This window comes from Acanthochromis polyacanthus, chromosome 11 (assembly GCF_021347895.1).
Source record: "Acanthochromis polyacanthus isolate Apoly-LR-REF ecotype Palm Island chromosome 11, KAUST_Apoly_ChrSc, whole genome shotgun sequence".
NCBI classification, from domain to species: domain Eukaryota; kingdom Metazoa; phylum Chordata; class Actinopteri; family Pomacentridae; genus Acanthochromis; species Acanthochromis polyacanthus.
The window spans coordinates 15,907,744-15,921,598 of NC_067123.1; the positions used below are offsets into that span (position 1 = coordinate 15,907,744).

Consider the following 13,855-nt stretch of genomic DNA (forward strand, 5'->3'; position numbering starts at 1 on the left):
ATGATGTTGATTTTTTTAAATATCTGAGTGAGAAAGACTTAGGACTTGATCTTCTGATGGTGTGCTCACTTTTGGTCTACCTGATCATGCTTTGAATATAAATTACTGAACTTCCACAATCACCATGCACTTCCCGTGTAAATGTCAATCTAGTCATGATTTGATGCTACAAAATCTCCTCTTTACTTTCAGTCATTTAAATCTTATCTCTAGCAATACTAGTATTTCAGCTCAGGGGGATATCTGGCCTTAAAATCTCTTAAAAAATGGTTGTTGTGATGTCCACTACAGTTCACATAAATGTTTTGGTACCACAAGGGAATACTCTTTGCCCCTCCTCCCCTGTAATGTTAATCCCACCTAAAAGGGCCCAAGACAGTCATTGTACACTTTTAGTTTTCTTCCTGGCATCACTTACAGGCTTAAAGAGGAACTTAGGTTTTTTCAACCTGGGATCTGTTTTCATATGTCATTTCATACATGTAAGTGATGGAGAAATGAATTTTCGACATAGCTCCAGTATTTAGCCAGGCAGGCAGCTTAGCAGCTCAGCTAGCAGCTCAGCTAGAGAAAAGTATGGGGCAGCTGGCCCCCCCCCCCCGCGTCAAAGTCTGCCTTAACGTGCTTTTTTCCCCACACTGACCGGCTCAGATAGTCTCAGTGAGTGTCCCACAACATACTAGAGATGAGAAGTGAACGAAAACCTCCACATTACCTGGCGATCGCTCTTTGTTGTGGTCTGTATCCAAATCTCAGGACACTAGAAAGCAAATCTCAAATATCGCGCGATTTCAGAACGAGATTTGCTTTCTAGCGTCCTGAGATTTGGATACAGACCACAACAAAGAGTGATCGCCAGGTAATGTGGAGGTTTTCATTCACTTCTCATCTCTAGTATGTTGTGGGACACTCATTGAGACTATCTGAGCTGGTCAGTGTGGGGCAAAAAGCACGTTAGGGCGGACTTTGACGCGGGGAGGCCAGCTGCCCCATACTTTTCGCTAGCTGAGCTGCTAGCTGAGCTGCTAAGCTGCCTGCCTGGCTAAATACTGGAGCTATGTCGAAAATTCATTTCTCCATCACTCACATGTATGAAATGACATATGAAAACAGACCCCAGGTTGAAAAAAACCGAAGTTCCCCTTTAAGGCTCACAGTGGCTGCAGGCCTATCTTAGACCAGTCGTCTTCTCTACACAGTGCCACAGGTACAATCTGGCAGCTGTTCAATAGCAATATGGTAGAAATAAGTGCTGCCAAAAGGCTTTTAAACACATCTTATGATCTGCTCAATCATGTTTTGTGTATTTCTGAATACACTGTGCTTTATGTGATGTCAGGTCGGTTACAGGTGAATGCTTAATTTTTGTGTGTGTGCGTGTGTGTGTGTGTCTGTTAGAAACATGCCAAAGGCCAAGAGCTGTTCATGAGAGTGTGTGACCATCTCAATCTGCTGGAGAAAGACTATTATGGCCTGACCATCTGGGAATCGACCACCATGAAGGTAAGCTTGACTGTGATGGTCACTAGTTAGTATCCATTCACCGGTAACAATCTCAGTATTCCAGTGAGATGGAAAAATGGCCCCTTATTACATGTAACTGTAGCTGAAGGACATAATAACTTGTACCCCTGCTACTGAAGGAGTTCAGTGTTTAATGATATTAAATCTCATGCTACTTCCTTAATTTTTTGATCAGACTTGGATGGACTTGACCAAGGAGATCCGCAGGCAGGTGCAAGGTAAGCTTACCTTTACCCACAAATACATCCCCTATTCCACTTTTCTGTGGTAATGTTCCTATTATTGTTCGTTCAATCACACTCTCCTTTTCTTTCTTAAGGTGCCAACTATAATTTCACTTTCAATGTAAAATTCTATCCACCGGACCCAGCCCAGCTCTCAGAAGACATAACAAGGTACTGCATGGATTTCTGTGATTTTGTATACTACCAGCAAATGATTTTACTGTATGAAGAGCTCAATGTGGGCAGAGTGATTTATCCATATAAGGTTGATAATTTTTATACAGATTTTAAAAGTGCAAGTGATTTTAATATCTTGGGATTACTGTATTTAAAAAATATCATCTGTTTATCAGTACACTGTTTGTTTTTTGGTTACATCATGTCTAACCCTGGTTATAGATCATATTTTTATGTAATTGTGTATGTTGGACATGAGAACATTGAACTATATATGTCTTTGATCTGCAGACAGTAAAGATAAAAGAATGCAACTGTTAACGAAATACCCCAAATTGTATGACTGTTATCATTGGTGAAATCACGTTAAAACAGTACTAGTGCATCTCAAAACGCAGTAATGTTCCATTTTTTTGAGATGCACTAGCACACATGTACCGTTAATGCAGTTTATAATCTCAACTTAAACTTCCATGGTTCCTCTTTGTCATAACTTTTTAAAATTTAAACAGTATCAATCACAAAATTTACTTGGACAGACTCCTTTGGGTAAATATTTACAAGATCAAAATAAACCCTTGATATATGAAACAAACAGAGAGACATATGAGATGAGGGAAAAATTGGACATGAGAGCTTTGTTATGTACTTTCATTTGTAGTTTGACAAAAAAAAAAAATCAGTCTTAAGTCACAGTCCTCTCTCTGTTTCTGGGGCTTTGAGCCACATCTGACAGTCTTCTTTAGCTAAACCTATACATGGTAAATGCTGCTGAACGCTGTTTGTGCATTGCAGGTACTACCTGTGTCTCCAGCTACGGAAAGACATCCTGCAGGGCCGCCTTCCCTGTTCCTTTGTTACCCTGGCTCTGCTGGGCTCCTATGCCCTGCAGTCAGAGCTAGGCGAGTACGACCCTGAGGTGCATGGCAAAGAGTATGCGAAGGACATGAAAATGGCCCAGGGTCAAACCAAGGAGCTGGAGGACAAGATGATGGAGCTGCACCGTACATATAGGTCAGAACACGAATTCAGTCAACCACTGTAGGAGGAAAGTTGTTATTCTTCAATACATTAGTTACATGAAGCTATAATCAACACAATTACAAGTCAAAATTCAATATTTAATATTTTGAAAGTCAAAATCAAAATTTCTAAATTATGCATACAGTATTAGCCAAAGTCTGTACACAGGTGGCCAAAAAACTCAAAGCAAAATTCTCACATTTGACCACATCAGACCACAGTCCAGATTTCCACTGATCTTGTGTCTTTTTCTTATATTTCCTGGTCCAAGCAATTCTCTTCTTCTTCTGCTTGATGTCCCTCAGCAGAGGTTTCTTTGCAGCCACTTGACCATGAAGGCCTGATTCACAAGGTCACCTCCCAACACTTGTTGAGATGTTTCTGGTATTTCAATTCTTGGAAGCATCCATCCATCCATCCATCCATCCATCCATCCATCCATCCATCCATCCATCCATCCATCCATCCATCCATCCATTTTATCTGCTTATCTGGGATCGGGTTGCGGAGGGAGGCAGGTGAAGCAGGTTATTCCAGACATCCCTCTCCCCAGTAACGCTTTTCAGTTTCTCCTGGGGGATTTCAAGGTGTTTCTAGGCCAGATGAGATATATAATTCCTTAAGCAACTTCTGGTTCTAACCCAGGGACTCCTTCCATGCGAATATGCTTGGAAAAAGTCAGCAAGGAGGCATCGAGATTAGATGTCTGAACCACCTCAACTGGCTCCTTGTGATGCGAAGGAGCAGCTACTCAAATTTGAGCTCCTTCAGGATCTCAGACTTCCTCACTCTATCTCTAAAGCTGAGCCTAGCCACCCTATGGTGGAAAACTAATTTTGTCCACTTGTACCAGCCATCTTGTTCTTTCATTCCCCACTCATAGATGTGGGTTGAAATATAGATTAACTGTTAAATCAGTAGCTGAGAGACACCACGCAACCTGTCCATCTTACACTGTATTTTCCTGTCGCTCGTGAACAAGGTGAGTCGGACTTGAAGATGCTGACTGGCATCCCAGCCGCTTCGCACCGAAGGCTAATGAAGCTAACAGTATCACGTCATTCACAAAAAGCAGAGATGCACTCCTGAGGTCCCCAAACCGGATACCCTTGTCCTTCTGGCTGCACCTTGAGATCCTCTCCATGAATACCACAAACAACATTGGAGATAGGGGACTGCCCCAGCGGAGTCCAACACCAACCAAACATAACTCACTTTGGTTGTACAAGGACAGAATTGCTTGTAACAACGCTGGTACCCTGTACTCATACAGTACCTCCCACAAAGCCCTTCGAGGGACACGGTGGCCACAAGCTTTTTCCAACTCAACAAAACACATGTGGCCTGGCTGGTGGAGCTCCCTTGACCCCCTCAGCAGCTGGTACACTGTTCCACAACCAGTTTCACTGTTCACTGATGCGTCTTTCTACATATAAATACACAAATTGATGTGTCAACAAAGTAAGAATACTTCAAGTAAAGTTCAGGTAACTCAGAATTGTACCTAAGTATAGTACTTGAGTAAATATATTTACTCAATAGCTTTGGTACAAAGTAGTAGTTGCATCTGAAGTAAAAGAAAAGTAATTAAGCAGCTTAAACAGAGTTACTCATCTAAAATAGAAGTGGAAGAAATGCTTACTAAATTACAGTGCTTATTGAAAATGCCCATCATAACTAGCATCATCTTGCTGCTAATGCAACCAATAATTAACTACATTAGAAAGGAAGTCTTAATAATAGATGAAGGAAATGGACACCTTTCATTGCTTTAAAAAAATATCACAGTCCCTCATGATTTTCCTGGATTTCTGCTATGGTGTCGAGCCAGGTCAATGAATCCAGCCCAGGCAGACCTGATGTTCCTGGAGAATGCCAAGAAACTCTCCATGTATGGAGTGGACCTTCACCAAGCAAAGGTAAGCAGATGGCCTACAACTCTTTTGCTCGTCTTTGTTGTTAATTAATTAGCAATTAGTAATTTATACTTTTTTATGTGTTGACTTTAGTTCTAAGTATCCTTCATTAATCGAATAAAACTTGTAGCTGTGAACAAAAGTTTATATACATTTGTAAAGACCATGGATATCACAGTAGTCTTCAGTTTCCAATGACTCGTAGAACTCCATCTTTGTCAAAAAATCAACCATGCGTTTTGGTTATTTTATAGTTTCTTATATCTTTTCTGGATATATATATATATAAAATTCAATTCAATTTTATTTATATAGCGTCAATTACAATCAAATCGTCTCAAGACGCTTTACAGAACCCATATGCCTGACCCCCAGAGCAACCCCAAAGGCGACAGTGGCAAGGAAAACACCCTTTTAACAGGGGAAAAAACCTCGAGCAGAACCCGGCACTATATAGGGGGGACCCATCTGCCTGCTGGCCGGGTGGGTTGAGAAGGACAGAGGAGGGCAAGGGGGAGGGATGGGAGGAGAGGGAGGGGTGGGAAAGCAAGGAAAACACACATTTGGATACATGTATGACAAGATATGTGACTCAAAGTATAAGCTAACATTGAAAACTGACTCATAGTTTACTCTTATGATGTACGGCTCTGACATTAAATATACTACATATATAGCTAGCAGTAAAATTCAAACAGTATGTAGATTAGCATAACAAGTATAGTGAGGGCGATGCAGAGTTGACTGGTGGAAAAGGGCAGCTGGAAGCGGAGGGCTGGAGGAAGGTCAGCAGCAGCATCCCACAGTGGACATGGTGGAGACTAGACCAGTTGGTGGAACATCGACCGCAGATCTGAAGCATCCAGCTCTGGGACCAGGGACACTTGGAGAAATAACACAGGGGAAACAAAGTGAATGTAATGCAATAACGGTATACATATTAAATGTAAAGGTAGATAGAGAAGGGCTCAGTGCGTCAAGAGAAGTCCCCCAGCAGCCTAGGCCTATAGCAGCATGACTAGGGGCAGAACGAAGGGACGTCCAAGAGGGAGTCAGCTGTGCAAATGAAGACACAGGCCGAACCCCTCTGGGTCACCCAGTCAGCCCTAACTATAAGATTTGTCAAATAGGAACGTTTTAAGCCTGGTCTTAAAAATAGAGAGGGTATCTGCCTCCCGAACCCAAACTGGAAGCAGGTTCCACAGGAGAGGCGCCTGATAACTGAAGGCTCTGCCGCCCATTCTACTTTTAGAAATTCTAGGAACAACAAGTAAGCCTGCAGTTTGAGAGCGAAGAGTTCTACTAGGATAATATGGTACTATCAGATCTTTAAGATATGATGGAGATTGGTTATTAAGAGCTTTATATGTCAGAAGAAGGATTTTAAATTCTATTCTGGATTAGAATAGAATCCATATATATATATATATATATATATATATATATATATATATATATGTATATATGGCATGCCGTTTAGGAAATTATATATATAATGAAACTTGATATATATATAATGAAACTTGATATATATATAATGAAAGTCGATATATATATAACGAAACTTGATATATATATAATGAAACTTGATATATATATAATGAAAGTCGATATATATATAATGAAACTTGATATATATATAATGAAACTTGATATATATATATAATGAAAGTCGATATATATATAATGAAACTTGATATATATATAATGAAACTTGATATATATATAATGAAACTTGATATATATATATATATATATATATATATATATATATCGACTTTCATTATATATATATCAACTTTCATTATATATATATCAAGTTTCATTATATATATATCGACTTTCATTATATATATATCAACTTTCATTATATATATATCAAGTTTCATTATATATATATCAACTTTCATTATATATATATCAAGTTTCATTATATATATATATCGACTTTCATTATATATATATATATATCAACTTTCATTATATATATATCAAATCTTTTTTTCCTACCGAGCCCCGGAAGGGACATGTCCGTATGGCGAAGCGACAATGAAGGACACTCACCCGGACGAGAATTTTATTGAGTTTTATTTTGAAATCGGCCTGAAATACACAGACATTCAAGCAGTGCGATGCGCTAAGAGTCTGCCATGCAGACCAGCGATCCTGATAATGGTAAGTTTTATTTCTCCAACATCCTGCTGTTATCCTACTATGAATACGCTAGCTACAACAGTCCCACATCAGTATTATGAACGTTCCGCCAGCTAACGCGGTCCGGACACCGGATCACTGATTAGAGGTTGGCGTTGAACTATTGTTTGCCAGCCAGTTAGCCGCTGGTAAGCTAACAAGCTATGAAACAACTCCTTATAAAACCGGAGGAAAGCAGCAGCAATATTTCAGTCCAAGACCTGTATTCAGAACCTCCCACGCTGTTACACAATGACCCATTAATCATATTACTGAACTATATGGTTATCATTGAAATTTTCCTTGAAGAACCAGTGAACTCTTTGCGAACACATTTTAATTTATGTGTTGATTATGTTTCGTATCAGTAATACAAGTCTAAAAAACTGATTCAAATGATCAAGTTAACACAATGAAGTAAAGAGTACTGGTAATCTGCAGCTATTTTCATAATTTCAAGGTAAAATTCTGATGTGTGATTTTCTAGCTTTGCAGATGTGGAAATCCAATGCACTGATTTCTTATACACAGATGCTTTTGGTGTTTTTTGTTGTAAAATAAAACAAGGCATTTATCACTGTTGGAAATTATTACAGGTATTATTTGTAACACTTTCTAACATTGTATGGACAAAGCAATAAATCAGTTAATGGATAAAATCATTTGTATTACAGATGCTATCAACAGCATGTCTTGTTCATTTTATTTAGTTGTCGGCCTTGGATGATGAGGTCCAGTTACCAGGAGCACTAGTCTGCAGCTTACTGGTTCCGTCCTGCAGCTCCTCCACGCTGTCCTCCTCTCTACAGACCAAATCAAGTAAGATCTGTTTAGGCTATGCAGACATCAACATGATCAGTATGTTATCTTTTGACCCATCCTAAAATCACAAAATAGAACATTTACTTTAAGTTAACTGTGTTTATGAAAATAGAAAATAATTACTGACAACTAGTACTTTTTGGTGCTTTTATGCAGGAAAAGGGAACCAGGAAGCTGCTTTGGATCCTCTGCAGTATCTGGAGAGGTCAGAGGAACGGTTCTTGGAACAGATCGGAAGACACCAAGACGTGACCTCTGCCATTCTCCAGAACATCCAGAAGATGAATGAAAACCTTGGTTGCACTGATGGGACGCATGGCGTCGGTGCTGGAGCAACTGTCCCAGAATTAAACTGCATTGTTGACTATTGGCTTTTCTAGAAAATAAATCTTTTTTAGTACTTCACCTGTTTTGTATTTTACTCATGCACTTTGGGTGAATAAACAGAAATTTGTGATGAGAGATGCAAATTTTGTCTATAATCTACAGAGACTTTATTCAGTGTTCAGTGCACACTTTTGTTACACACATTTTGACAGATAAGCAGTTGTGCTTTTCAAGCAGATTTTAGTCAGAAACATCAGTAGCATATGTTTTTTTTACTGTTACACCAATCTAGGTAGATAAACTGCACTACTGCAGCAGACATATTATTGAAATGTGCTTCTATTATGTGTCTACATACACTGCTCACAAATAGTTATTCAACTTTTGGGTGAAATTGATGGAAAATATAAAAAGTGCATGCTTTAGTGATATATCATAAAAATAGGGTATTTAACTAGAAACATGCAATAGTGATTTCCTCATCTCAAAAAAATTTATTGAATCAAAAGCTAACAACAGTGGAGGGTATGTCACAATAAAAATGTCTCAGTTTGGACAGAACAGCAGCCTTCAGCTGAAATCCAGTACAATTGTGTCCCACCAGTGGCGTGATCATGGATGTGTCCAGGCAGCAGCTGACCTCTGCCTCGTAATTAGCCTTAAGACCAGCTATAAAGATAAACATAGATATTATCATTATCATCAACATATGGTGCATGTGTTTAACCTTTAAGCTATGTAGGGATGCAAATGTAGTCGAAGCTAAGTAGCTAAGCTAATGCTAACACGTTCAGTGTTCAGAATCAAAACATCTCTAAAAATTACCTGTTTTCTCAAACGTAGTCGCCGTTCCCTGTGACAACCATGAAGACAGATAATCACAGAAGAGCTCATCTGAAGAGCAAATGTCCAATAAGGTTCCTGTTTTTGTTTGCCATGTCCTTCCAGGGCTCAGTAGGAAAAAGTCTGAATATATGGAATGAAACTTTGAATAGATGGAATGAAAATCTGAACATTCTATATTCCGACTTTCATTATATATATATCTCAACTTTCATTATATATATATCAACTTTCATTATATATATATCAAGTTTCATTATATATATATCAAGTTTCATTATATATATATCAAGTTTCATTATATATATATCGACTTTCATTATATATATATCAAGTTTCATTATATATATATCAAGTTTCATTATATATATATCGACTTTCATTATATATATATCAAGTTTCATTATATATATATATCAAGTTTCATTATATATATATCGACTTTCATTATATATATATCAAGTTTCATTATATATATATCAAGTTTCATTATATATATATCGACTTTCATTATATATATATCAAGTTTCATTATATATATATCGACTTTCATTATATATATATATCAAGTTTCATTATATATATATCGACTTTCATTATATATATATCAACTTTCATTATATATATATCAAGTTTCATTATATATATATCGACTTTCATTATATATATAATTTCCTAAACGGCATGCCATATGTATATATATATATATATATATATATATAGATAGATATATATAGATAGATATAGATATATATATATATATATATATATATAGATAGATAGATAGATAGATAGATATACACACACACACACACACACACACACACACACTGCATGGACCCAAATATTTGGATATTTGTGTCAGCTTTGTGGGTTTCTTGAAAACAAATGACAGAGGTGTGTAAAGTCTGCAAGTCTGTATTTTGTGTTTTGAATTGCCTGGCATGGAGAGCAGGAAGACGTGACTTTGAACATGTTTTACATCAGAAATCAGGTTAATCTGTTTACATCAGAGCAGGGATTTGAAATATATACAGGAGAAATGTTTTGAAGACTATACTGCCCTCCTGTGGAGGATTTAGCACAGCATAAAAGAGCTACTTGTTAATGTTTGAAAATGATAGACATTTCAACACTCCTTAAACCTACAAAGCAATATATTTTAGCATTTGCACAGCATAATTAGATACACATTAACAAATAGTGGGCAAACGTAATGTTCGCATCAAAAGTAAATATCTTCATTTATCTTTCCCATGCAAACCTCAAACCTCTACAGCTGTAGTCTACAGGGTTATGGCTACATTATATAACCAAAGCTAATTGTTTGATATATATAAGTCATTATGTTTTGTATAGGTATACTTTTTCTTACACTAATGGAGCAAACTGTTTTAAAGGAGGGAGGATTATATTGCATGGCAGCTATGTGGTGTGATTGCAGCAATAGCAAGTGGTTTACATGGGTCACAGGTAGGGTGATTGGGACTTCAGTCAGGACCAGCACTGGTTGGTCTGGTTTGCTTTGATACAGAAATGCACTACAACAAGGTCTGTCACTGGACTGAGGCCATCCTTTTCAGGTGGTTTTGGTGTGTTTTGTGTAGTTATTTGTTGCAATAAATGCCCAGTCAAAATAGGTTTTTAAGGTACAGCAGCCAGGATGTGATGATTCATGGATGACATGTGCTGCCCTTTAGAAAGTACACATCCTGGTGTCTGGGTTGTGCTCATGCAAAACTTTCAGAGCCTGCTGAATATTTTTTTGGGCTTGTGGTAAAACAACACCCTCAGAAATCGGACATTCTTTCAGTTCTTACCTATTTTTAAACTGTCTATTTTTGGTGCCAATTCCAGACTACTTTGAAAGGTATTAGTTTCTAAAATCTGAAGGTAATTTCAAGCTAATAGAACTCTTTTATTCATTCTGGATATCTCTGTTAGGATCTGGATGGTGTTGACATCATGCTTGGGGTTTGCTCTAGTGGCCTGATGGTTTACAAAGACAAACTGAGGATCAACCGTTTTCCCTGGCCCAAAGTCCTCAAGGTCTCTTACAAGCGGAGCAGCTTCTTCATTAAAATCCGACCATCTGAGGTAGACCACCTATAAATGCTGTGGTTCTTTCGTTAATACTTACTTATTATTAATAAATAGTGAAACCGGAGTCGATTTTATTAATTTTGATTTTAATTGGTTTATGTTTGCTTTAACAGGTGGAACAGTATGAGAGTGCAATTGGTTTCAAGCTACCCAATTACAAGGCTGCGAAGAAGCTGTGGAAAGTGTGTGTAGAACATCACACCTTCTTCAGGTGAGGGTATTGTATTTTTTACTTGCCGTGTTTTTGTAGGAACTCTGGACAATTTTCCTAATAGGTTTGACCCAGAGTCAGATCAGAAAACCAGCATCGGTATTCTTTGTGTGCAGGCTTACTTCTACTGAGATGGTCACCACTCCTAGGAAGTTCCTGGCACTGGGCTCTAAGTTTCGGTACAGTGGTCGGACTCAGGCTCAGACCAGACAGGCAAGCTCTCTGATTGACAGACCAGCTCCTCTGTTCCAGCGCTCCTCCAGCAAAAGGAACTCACGCAGCCTTGATGGAGGTACACCATTTGTGTTTTAAAGATAAAAATATTTTGACACTTCAATTCTTTTTTTTAATTTTATGCACCTAACTACACTGGTTCTGTATTGAGATCCCAGCCTAAATAGGGTGACCTACCTTCTATACTGTCCTGTGCCTGAATATATCCTGTGCAGGTGCAGTTTAATTAAGATAGACTTCACATTATACTGTATTTACAACAATGTAACTACTACTTTTTCAGAAATGATCTTATATAATCCATGCTACATCCAGTTATGCAAGCTTAATCTAATTCTGTTTGGGTGTATAAACAAAAACAAGTTCTCAAGTAAGATAGTCTGGTCGAGGATGAGCTGGACTTGGATATTACTGAAAAATGGCCATAGCCTATGTTTGTACAATAGAGATGTATTAAATGGCAGCATGAAATAATGTGACATAAAATAACTGTGCCAATGAACACACTGAGATATCATCAGCTGTTCAGATTGAGGGTTTTCGCATCAGAAATCATTGTTTTGCTGTCTTTATTTGGCCTGACATAGAACGCCAACATATATTGTTGGTCTAAAATGTAAATTAAAAGTAAAGCTGTCCTTTATTGAGCTCCATAGGGAAATTAGTTTTATGTATCCAGCTCGTCCTCGGTAGTAGCAGAAATGGGCAGCATCCATGTGGTGCCTGAGGACCAACTCCAGTTCTAACCCAGGTCCTTGGTGAAAGGTATGTTAAGTTTGAACACTTACTGTATGAAGTGCTGTGAGATGACATATGTTGTGAATTGGTGCTATATAAATAATATTGAATTGAATTGAAATTATACCACTGATTCAGAGTAATACTGAACAAATATAGCAAATTATCTCTGATTAAATTGAAGCTGCCTTTAAAGACCCGTCTTTGAGCACACACTGTCTGTGGTACTGTCTATATTCACTCGTCTTAGACAGAACCCTCCTGGCATTGTACACAACTAAATGCAAATTCATTGTTGGGAGTGGTAGAAATGAAGAGGAAGGGGACTGTGGTATGAACGAGCTGCTGTCATCATCAGCAATCTCTTCAAATGTGCCCATCCCAGGACCCAGCTTATTCCAACACAATTACACTCACATTTGTTGGCTTGTTTGGTAACTCATACACAGCTACAGCTCATGTTAATGGAATAATTGTAGTCAAAAGAATTTCTGCGGACGCCCGTATTGCTCAACGGGTTAAGTGGGTGACCCGGGTACAGGGACTTGTCTCCAACGCAGCAGCCCGGGTTCGTTTCCTGCTTGCAGCCCTTTGCTGCATGTCTTCCCCCAACTCTGTTTCCTGTCCATCTTTCACTGCAACTATCAAATAAAAAAAAGAATTTCTGCAATATATACGACCATTCAAAAATTTAGATACACCTTCTTATTCAATGTTTTTAATTTCTATCTATCTATCTATTAATAGTGAAGATAAACACTTCTTTGTTTACAACATAATTCCATATGTATTGTTTTGTAGTTTTGATGTCTTTAGTAGTAATCTACAATGTATACAATAATTAACTAAAAACCACTGAATGAGAAGGTGTGTCCAACCTTTTGACTGGTAGTGTATATGTTGAAAATGATTGTTTTGAAGTGAAGTCATAGTCTCTACTCTTTGTCTCCTCCAGCAATGGTGTCTACTCCTGACAACAAATCCACCCGTCCAGTCAGTGCTCCTGTCATGTCACCGGTATCTCCTGGGGAGGCAGCCCCGTCACCATTGCTATCCGCACTGCCTCGCCATGACCACCATGATGGCTCCACACCTAAAGGGCACCGCTGTGCAGACAGGAAGGCAGACTTAAAGGTGGAATGTCTGCTAGCTGAGTACACCAAGAGCCACAGCCCAAAACCAGGGTTCACTCCAGATATCAAGGTAGTGAGCACCGATCTTTGTGTTACCACATGTGTTTTAGGTACCGTCAGGCTTTCACTCTCTTCTTTATTGAACCAACAACTAGCTTCCACTGAACTTACAATCAGAGATCAGCAATGGGATCAAACAGCAGATGTTAATAACAATAAAAAAATACTATGGAATTTTTTGGTGGACAACTCCACAGGTGAAAATAAAGTGAAATGTCACAAATTAGGTATGTGTAGTCCCATACGTTTACGGTCACATTTAAGGAACACAACTGTTAAAGTAGTAATAAATCCAATAATGAGGGCTCTTGACTTAAGAATATATGA

The 13,855-nt window shown here is 38.2% G+C and overlaps 1 protein-coding gene and 1 long non-coding RNA gene across 13 annotated transcripts in view; both read left to right on the forward strand.

The window, feature by feature from the left end:
- Positions 1–13,855, forward strand: part of epb41a (erythrocyte membrane protein band 4.1a) — an 81,579-nt gene that overhangs the window by 29,964 nt on the left and 37,760 nt on the right. For all 12 annotated transcript variants that reach the window (XR_007945266.1, XR_007945265.1, XM_051956137.1 and 9 more), the window contains exons 4-12: positions 1,399–1,503; positions 1,700–1,742; positions 1,844–1,919; positions 2,721–2,939; positions 4,780–4,867; positions 10,994–11,146; positions 11,266–11,363; positions 11,480–11,655; positions 13,291–13,538. Coding sequence is in view for 10 of the 12 variants with exons in the window: in XM_051956137.1 (XP_051812097.1) it covers positions 1,399–1,503; positions 1,700–1,742; positions 1,844–1,919; positions 2,721–2,939; positions 4,780–4,867; positions 10,994–11,146; positions 11,266–11,363; positions 11,480–11,655; positions 13,291–13,538 (1,206 nt within the window). In the remaining 2 variants the exon portion in view is untranslated. The remainder of the gene's footprint in view (positions 1–1,398; positions 1,504–1,699; positions 1,743–1,843; positions 1,920–2,720; positions 2,940–4,779; positions 4,868–10,993; positions 11,147–11,265; positions 11,364–11,479; positions 11,656–13,290; positions 13,539–13,855) is intronic.
- Positions 6,907–8,284, forward strand: LOC127536269 (uncharacterized). Its single transcript, XR_007945267.1, has 3 exons — positions 6,907–7,039; positions 7,768–7,876; positions 8,036–8,284. It is a non-coding gene; the product is annotated as an uncharacterized LOC127536269 (long non-coding RNA).